The following is an 18,376-nucleotide window of genomic DNA, read 5'->3' as shown; positions in this document are numbered from 1 at the left end:
GTTTAATGCACGTTATGCCCAAAACACACTCATGACTCATTAAGAGACTAGGGACAATGTCCTTTTGGACCATGTGCCGACCGCTTCTTCCATAGCAAAAATGGATTCTAAATTTCTAAAATGTAATCATAACTAGGCATGTCGCGATAGTCAATAAATCAATTAATCGCACAGTGAAAAAAATGAGCTTGATAATTTTTCTGGCCACGATAATTTCCATTTGACTGCTTGTTTGTTTTCCTCATCTCTCTCACTGACTGCACACGCGCCTCGTTTGATGTGTTTATTCATACTAAACGCCCAGACCGGGTGCCGGTGTGATGAGACGTCATATGCTCGGCCAGCTTCTCCTGGAACTTGTGCTTCTTCGGTTGCGGAGCCGCACGCAAAGTTACAAAATTTGACGTGCACAGCGCCAAGCAAAATGGGGTCTCGTTGACATCCTTTTTGCAGCGCGCACCCTCGCGCTCGTGCCGAGTATAAACGAGACTTAAAGCTACACTGAAGTTGGCAGTTTGATAAATGCAAGTTAATTCTTTAGTTCAATCTTTGTGTGCTAATAAAGGCACATAAGTTCCTGTAGATAGCAATACACATTCTCCTTTTTTTGCCAAATAAATGAAAAGCATGTCATCAATGTCTACTCTCTCTACGTCTCAAAATCTCACTTAGCGTTCCTCAGAGATGGTCAAGTCAAGTTGTTTGTGCATGATTACAAGATATAACTTTTTTTTTAATGCTGAATCCCAAATTGTTGATAATTAAGTTATATATCATATGCTGAAGTAAATTTCTGGAGTGTTAACAGTTAAAAAAACAAACAAACAAAAAAACAAGAAAGGTACAGAACCGAACCACCCCTAATATGCACCTCATCAATCATTTCTTGGCCAATTTATCGTCCAGCAAAATTTGTTAGCGTGACAGGCCACAAAAACCACAAATTTCACCTGCATTCTTGCAAAATAAAGATACTGTCTACTCTAAGGTCAATTAAATTTCATATTAAACGGTCTAATTTAAGCTGTGGTTTTGACACCATGAAAATAGTTTTAGCAGCTCCATGTTGTGAGGGAAAACAGCAGAGATAGTAGCAGCCTAAATCAATATGCCTGCATGAGGCTCGATCTGCAACGGAGTCTGCTAATAGCCCTAATAAATCCACCTCATCTACTAAAATCTGCTAATGAACAACTGACACTTTATATACACATGGGAGTGCGTATGCTATAGCAGAACAGCTGGGAGGAAGGAGACATTCTCCATCACCTCTGTGACTGTGAGAGACTAACAACAGCTGTTAGGATGTTTAGAGTAAATGCCACCAACACAACAGGAGGGATGCTAAGAGATGATGCCACCACTGATTCAGGTGCAAGGGCTATAAAATAATGGATTTCATAATGATTCCCTCCATTTATTCCAATGAGATTGAGTCCACTTACAGTACAATGCAGAACACTAGTGATGTCAAATGACAATGCGGTGTACTAATACATAAAAACTTTATTGTTGAAGGAATGGTTCACATGCTTTTTTATAAAATGCATACTGCATAGTGCACCACAAGCGAGGACAAGCGACAATGAAGCTAACTGACATTCACATTTGTTACCGCAGACTGTTTCATAAATTTAAGTTTATAAAATCATTAGCAGTATATAGCACATACTGGATAGAGTGGTGCACTCTAGTGATGTCGATTGACAATGTAGTGTACAACTTTTGTAATCTTTCCTGTGGCATATCGTTTAATGTGTTTTTTGATATAAAATAGTGGGAAGAACAACGTACATATTACACAATATGCCATACACCAGTTCCCCATTCTGATAAGAGCCTAAGGTTGAGTGTTTTTTTCCCAGAGCAGCATTAAGCAGCCTATCCACGGCTCTGATTGAGATGCAGCATGGGTAGCACTGAGGTCGCACCGGTCCAGGAGTAAACACAGACGTGCACGCTGCCAGACACAGCAGGTGCTGCACACGAGGGAGGCAGGAGTAGGGATCATCCCTTTTCTTTTGCTCCCTGACGGGGCAGTTCGCTGCTTAATGACCCACATCACAGAGCCAGACTCGTGCACGTGCTCGCTTACACACTGAGCTGTGTAGTGCCAACGTCCCGCCCCCTACAACCTTGAAGCCGTGCCAAAATGCAAAGCAACGTTTGTGTTCGGAAGCACCTTCTAGAGTCTAGAGTCCCAACGGGGATCCAGAATTCTCCCTCCATCCTCGCACTGAAGCCCGTTATAGTGGCTCCGGCGGTGGGCTATAAATAGTGTCTCAGCGCGGCAGTAGACCACAGCTGTCGTTCACAGGGTCTAAAAGATAGCGGCCCGTCTGAGCTGGGTGGGACAGGTGCGCCTGGCTGGGATTTCACTCAGATGGGGAGGATGGCAATGGATACACATGAACGGAGACTTTCAGCTTGGCTATCCAACTGTCAAATTAAATAATCCTGAAAAAAGAAATGTGTCATGGATTCTACTTACAATATTGCTAATAGGGGTGGCACGGTACATGGGAAAAAAACAAACTGTTCAGTTCGCCCGTCTCGGTTCGGAGCTTGTGCGTTTCTCGGTTCGACGCATGCGCAATGTAGCCTCGTGCCTGTATGTTACCTCAGAGAGTGGGTGTCCTTTTCAAGTGAAATAAGAGGTGTGTGTGGACATACAGTAAAATAAGTAAAAGACAGTAAAAGTGGAGTGCTGCAGGTAACGCCACGTATAGAAATGGCAGGTGGGAGAGATAAGGAAGGCTGGCCGGAGCTGGAGGATGCACTAGCGTCGTATAAAGCGAATAGGACAATACCAGTTTAAACATGCTTTGGTTTAATATGCGTTACATGACTACACACGCGTCATCGTTTTCAAATACGTTGGTGTTCACAGTCCACTCTACAACACAAAAACAGCGTTTTCAAATCTATCCACTTGGGAAAGCGATTTAAAAAATAATCAGTTTTCACAGGACAAAAAAGCAGTGGCCAAAACGGAGAGAAAAATATGCATTTTCAAGCGAATTATTATTAGTGTGGACAAGGCCTCAAAAAGACATTACATATGCAAAGTCATTGCGGACATTACAATGACAGCAATCTTTCAGCAATGAAAGCAAGAAAACAAGGCTGTGCGATTTTAGTGCTTTTCCCAAAAGCCCAAACTTAAAGCCACAATCTGTAAAAAAAATTCTGCCGCTAGAAGTCGCTTATTCAAAACAAAAGGCGTATCTGTTTTTTTTTTGACGCTATTAATATACTGTAGACCCGCGCTTCCGCTTTTCCGGCCATGCATGCTCATGTTGTTTTATAATATTAGATACATTATTTGATTGTGGTCAAAGTTATTAAAGGTGTAATAAAAGTACTTGACTATTTTGACACTTTGTACTAGGGGTGTGCATTGGCACTGCCTTCACGATTCAATTCGATTACGATTCACCAGGTAACGATTCGATTCAATTCGATTACGATTCACCAGGTAACGATTCGATTCAATTCGATTCTACGATGCATTGTGATGCATCAAAATTCTACTGCACACAAAGCAAATTTTTCATCAGTCACGAGGCAATACAAGCAGATATTAAACAACAGATTGTATTGGCTGCTATGTGTCTCCTGTATCTTTGACATAAAAGTTATTAAATAAAATAAAATGTAATTAAATAAAATGCAATTAACCCTTAAATGCATGACTGTTTCACCAAACATTCTTACATATTCAGGTCGTTAGCGACCCAGATCTATATTTAACATGGATAGACCTCTACCTGTCGTGATAATATATAAAACTCCTGATTTTAGAGTAACAGCTACAGAAGAATAAAATAAAACCTATTTCGTTACCTTTTGGAGCTTGGAAGGATTCAGTTTGAGCAGATGTTTAATACCATCATCATATGACCTCGTCAGAGCTCGTTTACCAGTATATTCAGCATCTGCCTCATATTTGCCATCTCCAGCATATTCTCCAAACTCATTTTCAATGTCTTCAAAATCAATATTTTGATCACTGACAGCTTCTTGACCACATCCATCATCAAGAGACAGTGACACTAACATATGATTGTGTTTAGTACTTGCTCTCTGAAGTAAATCACTAACCCATTTCAAGTTTTGCAGATTATAATTATTGTTTCGTTTTCTGTCAGAGGTAACTAGGAGTGAAACGTCACTTCATCATTGGGTATCAGACATTGCCACCTTGTGGAATAAAGGTGAATTGTGCCGTATTTCGTCATTATAGATTAATTTATTATTGTGCAAAAAATATATACGTACAATCCTACACACCTCGGGTCGTTTTTAATTACCCGTCAATCGCGGTCATCTCCCTCCGCCTCAGCCATCTTCCTTGTTGTCGTTGTTATTCTCCCGGAACCGGAAGTATTTGAAACTTCACAACTTTATCGTCCGCCAGAAAATAAACAGTGACATAATCGATTATGGCACTTTGCCGCATCGATGCTGAATCGTTCATGCCCCGCATCGCGATGCATCGCCGAATCGATTATTGTTGACACCCCTACTTTGTACTACTTGACACTTGTTGCACAGTGCAGTGAGCATATTAGTGAGTTTTTAAATATTTGTTTTAATATAATTGAAATAGATTTTACACAGTAATTGCAATATCGTAATGCATATATCGCATTATTTAACAAGATATCGCATATCGCATTTTTCTCCAATAGCGCACAGCCCTATATTAAAGCATCTTTGGTGTTTTCATGGGTACTACAAATAAAACTCGAGGATAATGCGGGTATGATGTCACAGACAGACGATGCACAGACCCGGTTTGTGTCCTAGTTATAATGAGCATCGGTTGTCATTCAGAAAATTTACCGAAATGAGCATCCCTAGTAAGTACATACGTCAGCAAAATGTATAACATTGCTTTAGTGGTTTTGGGATATTTTAATCCAAACATCTTAAATATTCTGCCTTTAAAGATTAAATAAAATATCCAAAACCCACTAGAGTTATATATTTTGTTCTTGTTGAGTACTTGCAATACTCGCTGATATCTCTCTCTTATTAATAATCACCCCCTGCTTCATTCTACAGTTATGTTAAAAACATGAATGCATTCACTCATCCAGAAACATTATTTCCACATAAACACTATTAGATCAATCTGTATGACGACAAGTTTCATGATTCCACGCTCATACACTGTGACATCGATCTACACTTTTCATATTGTTGTAAAGAGGTTAGAGACCCCTAGCGGTAAAAAAAAAATGCATAGTGTTAGCCTGACAAGCCAGACCCACATAAAGATGTTTGGTCTGGACCAAATCATGTCCTCATAAATCACGAGTAAAGGCGGGCGTACACGGTGCGATTTTTGCTGTCGTACGAACTCGCAGACGATTTTTTTTTCTCGGGAGAAATCGCGTGGACATCGTGGATGCTCGTATGGTCGCGGCTCGCACCATGTGAGAGGAAATACGAGACGAGCCGAGCACGTTAAGAGCACCTCCCGACCTTACAATAATTTTTAAACATGTTTAAAAAGTTCGGGGAGTCGGCCCGATTTTTACCAGCTGTCCCCTATTGCCAAATCATGCACAAGCACGTCACATACGCTCAATCTATATGACTAGCTCAGTGGCTGCCACATACTGCGTTCACACACACACACACACACACACACACACACACACACACACACACACACACACACACACACACACACACACACACACACACACACACACACACTTTCTCTCTCTCACGTGCACTCTTCTCTCTCCCTCTGGTTGTTTCGGTTAAAAGGAATGGCTGTTCTCTGCTTTTCAACAAATCATTTTCACACCTTTTTTCTTTATTTTTTTGTATCTAAAGCCATAGCAGCAACATTGAAAGCTCCGGTGTCTGTGTTACATGAAAACTGGTGTGATCGCGGCCGGCTCGCGGTGCAAACAGTCGTGCCGTGTACCAGCTGATTTGATGCGATGATCAAATTAAATGACTCGTAGCGTCTGCAATATCTCACGACCTTCCGAGTGTCCGAATTCGCACAGTGTACGCCCGCCTTAAACCCACACAAATGTTGACAGGCCACTAAATACAGTCCATACCACAGAGACGGACGTCCTGTTCAATTTATTTCAGCCTCCGGATCTGATTCTGGATCATATATCTATTAGCTGAATCTGATTGATAGCCATGGTTTATTTAGGGTAATGTTTTCTTTTCCACGCTTGAGGATGTCACAGGTTTCAGACGCTCTCATTCAATAGCTGTGCACATTCGTCATTCTTTAGCTCCGCTCACACGATACGCCTCCAGGCGCTCGTTTTTTTTCGGAAAGACTCTGTACAGCCTATCTTTCTTTTATAAATATAATAAAACTAAAGACTTTTCGGAGAGATGAAGGATGCAATACTACTCTATAGGTACTCAAGATTGACATGAGATTGACTGAAACGCAGTGTTTCACCCCCCCCTTTTAACGTAATGTTTTTAGTTTTTTCAACTTTGCTAATTTAAAACATGATCAAAACACTATTTTAATGACAAAATTTCAAATAAGAATGGAAGTGACAAATGTTGGTATCGGCCAATAATTGTTTGTTAAAAATAGGCATTGGCACCAAAAAAAATCATATCTGTGCATTCCTGTTGAGCACAAGAGACTCCAAGCACGTGCCGGATCTGAGCAGACGGGTTCAGGTTTCACGAGGCTGTTTAGACCAGACCTGCTGCTGATAGACAACAGTGGAGTTGAAGGAGAGACGCGAGAAGACGCTTGGCTCCGCGGTGGAAGGTTAACACAGGGCTGGTTTGGTCACATGGCTTACCACTAAATGTTTTTATTGGTGCTGAAACACATCTTGTAAAGTGTCATGTTTCCTCCTTTCATCCTAGTTCACGAACACTGCATTCTGTCTAAATCCCTGCTTTGGTTTGAAAAAATGCTTTTCACTAACTTGCAAGAATTTGGCATTCATCTCTTTAGTCTACTTGATTTAGATACTTAACTCAATCTGAACCAGGGATGCACCGAATCCAGGATTCGGGGTTCGGATTCGGCCGAATATTGGGCTTTTAGACTGGGTTCGGTTTCTGCCGAACCTTAGAGTTTTTTTCCACTGAACCGAACCCGCTTGCACTAACACGATACTGGTCGATGATGCCGCGGTTGATTATGGCAACGTGTTTACTAGGTGGACCGTTCGAATGCAGTAGGCTGTGAGAAAGTGAACATGGAACTCGTGAACAGAAAATGTGTTGTTTGGCAGTACTTTCAGTCACAAGAAGGCAATTCAAGTCGAGCTATATGTTCAATTTGCAATGCCGATTTGTCTCGTGGTGGCAAGAACCCTAAACAATAGCCGCTGGATGTCCGGTTCGCGAACGAATCGTTCTTTTTAACCGGATCTTTTTAGTGATCCAGTCGAACCAGTTCACCAAATCGGACTGAATCGTTCTAAACTGTTCGCGTCTCAAATCAGCGCTGATCCCACAAGTTACTATAGTGACTCACTTTCTGACATGAGTGACAGTCCCTCAGACTAGAAATAAACTAATATCTTGAAGTAAATGTTGTAACTCCAACAGTTCACTGAACTGAGACATGTTTTGCTGTGAGAACCAGTGAGCTGAGATACTGAATGCGTGATAGCGTCGTCTTGAACCGAACAGTGGCTGTATTGAGTGCTTTTGCAAAACAAGAATTAAAAAACGTATCCAAGATGACGATGATTACAATAATAATTATTACTATACTAAGTTTTAATTAGAGATACTTTACATGAATGTGTTTGAATGTATTTTCATCCGCCGGTATGATAGAAATGACGTCATTACGTAAGGACGTAAAAGAAGTGGTGATGTGGTTTTTTTGTGCATGAAGAAATCTACAGACAGCAATACGGCACAGTCATCCTGGCATAATGTTGCCTTTTTTTAAATTAAAATTAAATTAAAAATACACTCTTGTGGACGTTGTTTATGTCATTAATGTGTTTACTGTGATAATGGACTAAGGATGGGAGTTGGATTCAGTATTCGGATTCGGCAGAATCTTAACCAGTGGATTCGGTATTTGGCCGAACCTCAAAAATCTGGATTCGGTGCATCCCTAATCTGAACATTTTGTAGTTTTGACAGAAATATAAAGTTTGCCAAAATTAGCATATTTAAATGTAAAGCAAGTTTGTTTAAAGTCAACATGACATTTTAAAATCACTGAATTTACTCTCTTTAGCAAATGTAGCTGTAACAGAATCAGTAGTCATTCTAAAGAACAGCTAATTTTAAATAAATAAAATGTATTATTATTATTATTATTATTTTCAATAGGCATATTCAGCCCAGTGTTCAGAATTTGTGGTTTCTGCCAAGAATTTTAATTGTGGTGCTTTGCTAATTCTTATTTTTTAGCTTTAGATTTATTATTTTAAAATAGACGAGTTTAGAGAAGTAAAATCTCTATTAATTGTATCGGTTGACAGCATGTTGTGCTTTAGCAGTAACTGTTAGCATAGTCTTTTAGTGCACCTGACTGTAAACTAGCCTAAAAGCACAAGGGTGTATTACAATTTTTTTTAACTGGGTGTACTGACTTGGATTTGAAAAAAGTTCCAAAGTGAAATGACTAGAGATGCACCGATGTATCGGCTGAAAAACTATTCTTTTCACTTTCGGCCATCGGACGATAGTTTAAAAACAGCTGATAATCAGGGCCAATGGCATTCTGTCAATTAAAAGGGTACGGAAAAATGTGTCTTACTGCAACTCATACTGTGTGTGTGTGTGTGTGTGTGTGTGTAGAAAACGCTTTGTGTTGAATTTAGGGCAGGTAAACATGACAATAGCGCATTACGATCACCTCGTTCGGATAAATTTTCATTTTAATTAAAATGAAAAATGACGATTCTAATAAATGTTTAAAGATTGACGTTTAGAAGTTGTCTTGTCACAATATCCGTCCAATATTTTCTAACAGTCAGACGTTGCCCATTGAATGTAAATACGATGGCTGGATTACGTTTATATAACACTGAAAACTGATCACAATGCGTCCCCGACTACCTCTGGACCAGGACGCACTGATCGGATAACATTCCCATCAGAAGCATGTTTACACTTGTCTTTTCAATGTGTATGGACAACATCAAGATACAGGTCGCATGTTCATGCCAAGTGCAAATGCAGCCTTATTTCACCCATTAAAGGGTTAGTTCACCCCCCAAAAAATTCTGTCATTAATTACTTACCCTCATGTCGTTCGACACCCGTAAGACCTCCGTTCATCTTCGGAACACAAATGAACATATTTTTGGTGAAATCCGATGACTCAGAAAGGCCTCCATTGGCCACAATGTCATTTCCTCTCTCAAGACCCATAAAGGCACTAAAGATGTCAGTAAAAAGCCCATCTCACTACAGTGGTTCTACGATCATTTTATGAAGCGACGAGAATAGTTTTTGTGAGCAAAGAAAAAAAAAAAACACGAAATAACGACTTATATAGTGATGGCTGATTTCAAAACACCCTCTAGTAAAGCTTCAGAGCTTTATGAATCAGCGGCTCGGATCGCCAAAGTCACGTGATTTCAGCAGTTTGGCACACGATCCGAATAATAAATCGATACGCTGATTCATTAAAGGGTTAGTTCACCAAAAAATGACATTTATCACCCTAACTCACCCATTAGACTCACCCTAATGTTGTTCCACACCTGTAAGACCTCCGTTCATCTTCAGAACACAGTTTAAGATATTTTATATTTAGTCCGAGAGTGTATCTAAGTGTATGCACACTATACTGTCCATGTCCAGAAAGGGAATAAAAACATCATCAAAGTAGTCCATATGGGACATCAGTTAGTTAATTAGAATCTCTTGAAGCATCGAAAATACATTTTGGTCCAAAAATAACAAACGACTTTATTCAGCATTGTCTTCTCTTCCGCGTTTGTTTTCAAAACTCAAATAAAGATTCAAACGGTCATGAATCAGCTTATTGATTCATGATTTGTATCGCGTGTCCAACTGCTGAAATCACGTGACATTGGCGATCCGAATCATGAATCAATGCGCTGATTCATGACCGTTTGAAACTTTATAGACAGTAAAGTGTGCATACACTTGGATAAACTCTCGGACTAAATATAAAATATCTTAAACTGTGTTCTGAAGATGAACCCAGGTCTTACGGGTGTGGAACGACATTAGGGTGAGTCATTAATGACATCAATTTCATTTTTGGGTGAACTAACCCTTTAAGCTCACAGGCTTCAGGAAGAAGTGTTTTGTAATCAGCCATCACTATACAAGTTGTTATTTTGATTTTTTGTGGGGTTTCTTTGCATAAAAACTATTCTCATCGCTTCATAAAATGATTGTAGAGCCACTGTAGTGAGATGGACTGACATCTTTAGTGCCTTTTATGGGTCTAGAGAGAGGAAATGACATTGGTGTCAATGAAGGCCTTTCTGAGCCATCGGATTTCAACAAAAATATCTTTTATTTGTGTTCTGAAGATGAACTGTCTTACGGGTGTCAAACAGCATGAGGGTATGTAATTAATGACTGAATTTTCATTTGGGGGTGAACTAACCCTTTAAGTCAAAATATCTAAAAAAGCGCTTACATTTTTACCCGCCCATAGAACTGGGGCTGAACGATACGGATCTCAATTTTCATGCCAGATATCTCGATATCGATACAATCTGAATACATGTTTGGTGAAAACCAAGCATTTCTCAGAAAAATAAAAAGATTTAAGCCTACATATCAAAGATTTGTGTCAGAAAATGTATAGTTTTTAATCCTTTCGCACGTACGATCACACAGGTGTAATCAGTCTAGGCTGGTCCCTGGAGCGAATGATCAAGTGCATCACATGATCAACTGCTAAATTCAAATGTTGAATTTAGCCATAGAGAGGCGCGTTCAGAGCTGTCATATATCACAACGTTTCGGTGTTTTCAACCACATACTGTTTATTTTAGGTTTCAACAATATAAATTCACATAAGTACTAAAAAAATAATACATTAAGAGTTTGTAAAATACACACTGATGTCTATGGAAGAGGTAATAATAATCCTTTCCATTATAATTCGACACGTTTTATTCATCAGATACACATTGTGTAAGTGACTTTAATGTTTACTCCATTCTATTCCCAGTTCACCAGCCACTTACTCTTAAGTATTTCGGGAGAAGTGGATGAATTCACGTGTTGTAAAAAAAAGGTTTTAAATCCAACAGGTCCGATTCTCTGAATCTGCGGCACAAACTAACACGGCGGCGCCCATCGCGCATTCAGCTCAACTAACACGATCGTTATAAAGGTGTTTAAACAACAATATACTTCCACTTGCATGTATTTGACAATTGGAATATCAGATATTTCATGCCATAGCGAACACATTTGTGAATATTCTGAATAAAAAAGGAAAAATGACTTAAAGCAGATCATCATTCCTTCAGCGCTGTTGCGTGACAAGCAATGAGGCGTCACCATGGAAATGCAAAAATATAGTTCCCACGTCCCTGGTAGTGTGTGTGCGATGGCTTTAGCGGTGTATTCAAGGACACTCGTAAAACTGATGTTTGTTGTGACTGCCAGAGTTGTATGCAGAGCGAGCGCGGAGAGGGGAAATCTATATCGTCGATATCGCTGCTTTTTTCGATAGTAATATCTTGAAAGTTCATATCTAGATATAGATAACGATATATAGTTCAGTCCTACATACAACCTCCCCTCAAAGAAATCAGGGCAGAAGTGGTTGAAAGCGAACAAGAGACGGATTAAAACACCAGTTGTAAATATAAATGCATCTCCCTCATCTACTTGTGATCTTAATTACACCTTAAAGGTGTAAACAGGGCATTAAATAATTTTTTAGTAATCAGATTGAAACAGACACATGTAAACAGCACTTTTTTTTGGGTTGTGTAGACCAGACAATAAGATCAAGGAGAAAAAAACCTAAGCATGTATATGCTTGAACATGACTATCTTCTCAATCAGTGCCAGTCACACGCATTACCGGAACCCTTTTGGTAATAAATCTCTGTTTACATACGTTTCACTTCCTACGAACAAGCATATATTTATTTGTCTTATCAACTGGTTGGTCAGTGGAGGAGAAGGAAAATGTACTAAATATTTGCTTTAAAAATTACAATTGCTTCTGGCACATTTGTCATCAAAGCAAAAGTAGCAACAAAAAGTAGCTTCGGTGACTTTCATAATAAGAAATCGGATTGGATTCATTCGGACTGATGAACATTAGTGCATGTAAACAGGCACTGTTAGCACTGCTCAATTGGAAATGCAACTAGAACAGTTTGGACTGATGGTGGAAAAACACTTCTTGAAACAAATGACACACATCCGTCAAAATCATCGGATCATTAAGTAGTGTAGTCTGAACGCACATAGGCAAGATGGATGCTGAAGCGTGTGATGGTCCAACAGAAGCCAGTGAAACAAGTCTCTACAGGTGAAACAAGACTTCTTCGGTTGTTAAACCGAGAGCTCAAGTTCACACACAAATACATCAGCTGCCTGCAGACAGATAACCAGACCCATTACATGCCGATTAGTGCAAACGAGGGGATATTGAACTTATGCAGCCTGTGTGCGCAAACCGACAGCTCTTAACACATTCGAGCACTAGCCATGATGCAAATCTGTAGCACGCACACTGCGACGATCACTACAGCCGTTTATGTGGTTGATTACAAGATGAGGTAATGCGTCATAAGACACTTCAAATGAGTCTGTTCAAAGTAATGGGGAAAGAGAGAGAACATACTGTTCTAACTGGGCAATACAACACATCACATTTAGGTTAATTAATCAAACCACACAACACTCAACCATTATGGCTACCAATTTAACATAACTTGAGCATGATTCATCCCATTCGACAAAGCAGCAGTACCTAGAGAGGGTTTCTACAGTTTTATGAAGGTAAATTTAAGAGCTTTTTAAGACCAATTAAAGAAAATGTAAGGAATAAATTGAAGGGAATATAACACGTCAATATGTTCTCTGGAAATGTTTAAGTCACACAACAAGTTGTCTTAGCAACACTTCAAAAGTTTGAAAATATAAATTCCAACAGATTTTCATTTTATTTATTAATTTAACAAATAAAAAGCTGTTCAGAGCTCTTCTCCCAAACATTACAATATTAAAATAACTTTTACTGAATGTTCTGATCACACTATAAAAACAAGTGGTGGTCGTTTTCAGTAGTGTTGTTTTCAGTCTTAAATCATGATACATTTACTTGAGAAGCAAACGGCATAAGACATTGTGTTATCTTGTGATAGTGATTTTATGATTAAAACAAGAATATCTGCTAATGGGTTCAGAAAAATCTACTTCATTCAAATAAAAAAGTCATTTTCAACTGACAGATACTTTTAAGCATAACTCATTTAATTTTGTTCAATTGCTCAGAAAACAAGACTTAATTTCTTCATTTTGCATGTCAAGTAAATGTATCCTGATTTAAGGATGTTTAGATATTTGTACTGGAAAACAACTTTTACTCTGTTTTAATAGTAAAATTAAATTGTATTAGTCAAAAAACATTTGAATTGAAATTGTGAAAACATACAAATTTAACATCATTTCATTAAAATGTTGTAGAATAAAATAATAATTATGGAATTCTGTGTTTTGGGGTGAACGATTTATTCACTTGCGGGTGAGTAAATAATGACAATTTTAATTTGGGGGTTAACTTTCCTTTTCAGTGAACTGACCCAAACTACTTTTGCTTTATTCATCCAAAAGTTGACAAAGTCTGTGGCCTTCCGCATTATACTGCAAACTACATTTTTATGAATGGATTCTGTGATTCTGTACGTTTCCGGAAATCATAGGGCCCTATTTCAACGCCATGATATTGACTTTAAGACTTTCTGTTCCAATTTAAGACAATTTTAAGGCTTTAAATTGTAGGTCAAATTAAGAGCTTCTTAAGACCTGCAGAAACCCCGCTAGAGAAGTTTGCTTTCTCGCAAGAGTGCTAGTTTGGCTTTTTGCTAGTTTGGCACCTCGAGTCAATTACACAAAACAACAGGTCGACCATGCAATCTCAACATAGGCCAACCCACTTCATATAACAATAATAATTATTACAACAACAACAACGCAATTCCAGTGAATGCTTCAACCGATAAAATGTATCGCCTACCTTTAGTCACTTTTGAAAAAAGTTGTTAAATATAAAAGATGCAACTTAAGCCCTATTCAGACAGGTAAGGTAGGGGTGTAACAATATTTTGCATTACAAAATGCAACCATATTTTGTAATGTGACTAATATATAAGTTCATTTAAAATTAAAATTACTGAGAAAAATCTTTAAGTGTACAGAGTTTTAGTGGCGATACTACAATAAGCTACTATATTGCTGAATATAATGTATACTAATGCAATGGGAGACCTGATAATGCCAAATATCCTATGTTACCAGTAAAAAAAATGTCCTATATTATTTTAAATATATTTAGTCAGTGACAGAATGCAAGCATATTTATCTAAAATAATTCTGTATTTTCAGTTTCATAATCATGAATATTTTTATTCTGGTGTCGGCATTGTCCTGTGCATTGGGTTCCCAGCACCAAGTCCACGCCTATTTGTTTCCACCCCTTATTATTGCAATAGCAAATTTAGCATTTTAATCTACAGGACATTTTATTAACATTTTACCATGTGTCTTGGACTATGGCAATAATGTTGTACGAGTTCAGCATTGAGGGTATCGTTACACCCCTAATTATAAGCAGAGCTTTTCAGTGACTTCAGTCCCGTCTGAATGTGCCATCTCAGTAATCATTAGGGATAATGTCAGTAAAGATTACTGCGGCTTTTACCTTCTGTTAAAAGGTCTGGAAAAATTATCTCAGGTAATACAAAATCCTGTGCGAATAGGCTCGCTGTAAATATTCTGTCTTTTCCTGTTTAAAAGTAGTTTTTTTTTTCAATTATAGGAGGCGCTTGAAAAATCATTCAGTTGCGTTTTAGGCGGTGGGACAAGGCTGTGACAAACCAAGTTTTCTGCTTACCCTTCAGATTTAAAAAAGGTCAAACGCTGTCACAGGCACAAAACTTATTTTACCTTTAGATAAGTGCCTATTACCAACAGAATCAAATCAAAATTTAATTGATAAATCGCTCGACCGGCTCTAACTGTTATATATTATGTGTTAATACAACTCAATACGCATATAACGACGCGATGGTGACGGCAGTGTGCAAGTCGAGTTACCCCTACCACTTCTGCTAGTTTTACGAAGATGTATTATCCCGTGGGACTTTACCATTAATATTACAGACACTTTGTGGTGAAATCACATCACTCCATCTACCCTTGTAAAAACGAATCCGGTCCGAATAGGGCTTTTCAATGTGTAAACTTTCTAAGAAGTAAAAATGAATTGGGTGCACCTTTATGACTGTATCATAGTGGCCACTTATAAAAACTTTCACTTTCAGAAACTGTCCCAGGACAGTCTCATGGAGTTGTCCCTTTTTTTCATTCACTCTCAACTGTAACTCTTTCTAATGTGCAGATCTGAAAGAATCCCGGAGAATGGATGTGATGATTTTCAGACTGATGCAATACGTTATGAAAGTGACATCTGGGCCTTTTAGATGGGCAACTTGAGATGATCAGTTTGACATTTCACAGATAACATAGGTGTCAAAAATGTAAAGGTACAACAGCTTGTCACTGGGGCAGTACCCTTTGGAAGACATCTTTGTACACTTCTTACCCCAAAAAGGTTCACAGTGGTGCCTTCAGGTATGTATTTGTACTCTAAAGAACTAATAGGAGTAAAAAGGTAAAAAGATGTCCTTTTAAGAGTACTGACCCGGTGACAAGCTCTTGTAACCCTAAAGCTATAATTTTGGCAGTCCTTTTCTCTTGTGTATATGCATACAAGTTTGAAAGATACCCATTCCTTAATCTCATGTCAACCATACTTCATTCCCTAAACTTGTGGAGCAACTCCATTCTTGCTATGCTAGTTTTATTAGTAACTAGACTGCACGCACTACATTGGTGAAAATGAAATTTTGCATCATTTACTCACCCTCATGTAGTATTTCAAAAATCAAAGGATACGTTCAGTAAAAAAAATTAAAATTCTCTCATTTACTCATGCGAGAATTTTCCAAACCTATGAGTTTCTTTCTTCTGCTGAACTCAAACGAAGATAGTTTGAAGATGATGGGTGACCAAACAGTGGATGGGTCTCCTTGACTTAAACAATATGGAAGTCATCAACTGTTTGGTAACCAAAACTCTTAGGAACTTGAGGGTGAATCAATGACACTAACGATTAACCTTCTAACGCATAGCCCAAAATGACAGTCAACATTCACTTTGATTGTATGGAAAACTACGTCATGAAAACTTCATACTAGTTTTGAAGGGTTCCCAGCTAACATGAAACATTCTCCGAAATTAAGCAAACGTTCTGGCAATGTTACGAGCTAACACACTCTTTTAAAACCTTAATAGGATGTTCGTTTAGGGTTATATGGTCTTTAATAACTTTGTTTATGTAACTTTTTCCTGAAATGTGTCAGTTTGACGTTCGTTTAACGTTAACTACTAGCTAAACAAAAGTAACGTTTCCACGTTTGTAAAATGATCAAATTTAATGACAACCAGGTAAAACGCTCATAAAACATTTAATAAACTGGACGTTTTAACGTTCAGATAACAAGAACGTTAGAAAAATGTTACTAGAACATAACTTAATCTGTTGAGCAAACGATGATGGCACAAACTTAACATGGAGATGAAACTTCGCTTTAAGTAACCAGTGAAGCTGACTGAACCCTTTCTGGGCTCGTTTGACAGCTTCGATACACATGGAGCATGAATAAGTGTGTGATAGTGGTTCATGAGAGAGTTTTGCAGGTTTGGGATCAGGCCTGCTGGACTTTTACCTGGTGCGTCTGGAGCAGGTGCTGTCAGCTTCGCTCGCTTCGCGCTTGAAGGGCCAACATCGAGCACATTCTCAGCCATTGCGATTAAGGATTGCTTCTGGCCGAATGTTGTGTGGGGAAATGCAAAGTGAAGGATCCTTTCGTCAGAAGAACAGATGTTACCTTACTTTTGAAAGACGTGGGGAGTGTGGAGCGGCTCGGCGGAGGATTCTCTCAAAAAAGCAGCAACAGCGCCCCGCGTCGCCACCACCATTCACCCCATGATAATCCAACACCCAACACCCACATTATCATCGTTATATTACCAAGAGAAAACGCCTCCTTTCCGCGAATTCAACGTAAAAATCCCAATTAAAATATCCACAGGAATCCTCGCGCGCGAGCGTCGTTAATTTTGCAACGGAATGCGATCCATTTTCTGACGTCAATTTTTTCCGTGCAAAAACATTCTGGCTCCGTGTAAAAATGCACGGTTGCATAAAAATGAGATCTTTTTGCAAAACAGTCCCCTCGGCGCTGTCTGTCCTCCAAAAGCGTCCGGTAAACAATACCCGCTCGCAGCGAAATACGGACGCAAGCGCCGCTCTGAAGGGGAAATCAGATATACGAGGGTTTCGTGGCCGACGAGCGCCGATTAAATCCAGGATTTTTCGCCAAAAATTCCTTCGCGGCGATATAAAGGTGCCATTTTCCGCTGAACGGTGTCGTCAAATCTCGGTTTGGATGCTCCGTGTTCAAAAATAAAAAATAGTGCTCTATCGAAATCCTGATTCCGAGCCGCGACAAGATGGCGGCTGTTGATTCCTTCGATACAAAAAGTTTTTTTTTTTCTTTTTCCAGATAGACGGAGCCGAGGGGGAGGGGGAAGCGAGAGCGCAATCACGCCCTACGTCAAACCTGTTGTGAACCCGCGAAGCGGCCGCTGGAGGCAGCAGACGATCACAAATGAGTCCCGGACTGGCATTTATGCCTCAATATTGGTCAATTGCGTCAATAATCTTGTAGAAAAAGTCGTATTTAGGACAAGAAATTGAAACAAATTAATAGCGTTAAATTTAGACAGTATTAGAGCTCTAATAGTTTGCTAAACAACTCAAATTGCGCACATTTAAATTCAACTTATATTATTTTTAAATATACATTTGTGTTATGAATATACATATGTATATTAAAATATACATGTCTTATGAATCACAAAAATGTGACCGTGGACCTCAAAACCAGTCATGTCACAATCTTTTTTAAATAGAGATGTGTGTAGGCCTACCTGAAATTTATTTTCCATTGATGTATGTTTTGTCAGGATAGGACAATTTTTGTCTGAGATGCCACTATTTGAAAATCTGCAGTCTGAGGGTGGAAAAAAAAATCTAAATATGGAGAAAATCGCCTTCAAAGTTGTCCAAATAAAGACCTTA

At 38.8% G+C, this 18,376-nt stretch overlaps 1 protein-coding gene across 1 annotated transcript in view; it reads right to left on the bottom strand.

The window, feature by feature from the left end:
• crebbpa (CREB binding protein a) overlaps positions 1–17,778 on the bottom strand; it is a 62,938-nt gene extending 45,160 nt beyond the window's left edge. The window contains exon 1 of the mRNA XM_067416157.1: positions 16,959–17,778. Coding sequence (XP_067272258.1) covers positions 16,959–17,037 — 79 coding nt within the window. The 5' untranslated portion in view covers positions 17,038–17,778. The remainder of the gene's footprint in view (positions 1–16,958) is intronic.
• Positions 17,779–18,376: the final 598 nt, after the last annotated feature.

Source organism: Pseudorasbora parva, chromosome 14 (assembly GCF_024679245.1).
Source record: "Pseudorasbora parva isolate DD20220531a chromosome 14, ASM2467924v1, whole genome shotgun sequence".
NCBI classification, from domain to species: domain Eukaryota; kingdom Metazoa; phylum Chordata; class Actinopteri; order Cypriniformes; family Gobionidae; genus Pseudorasbora; species Pseudorasbora parva.
The sequence above is the reverse complement of the archived record's forward strand: the minus strand, read 5'-3'. Positions and strand labels throughout refer to the sequence as shown.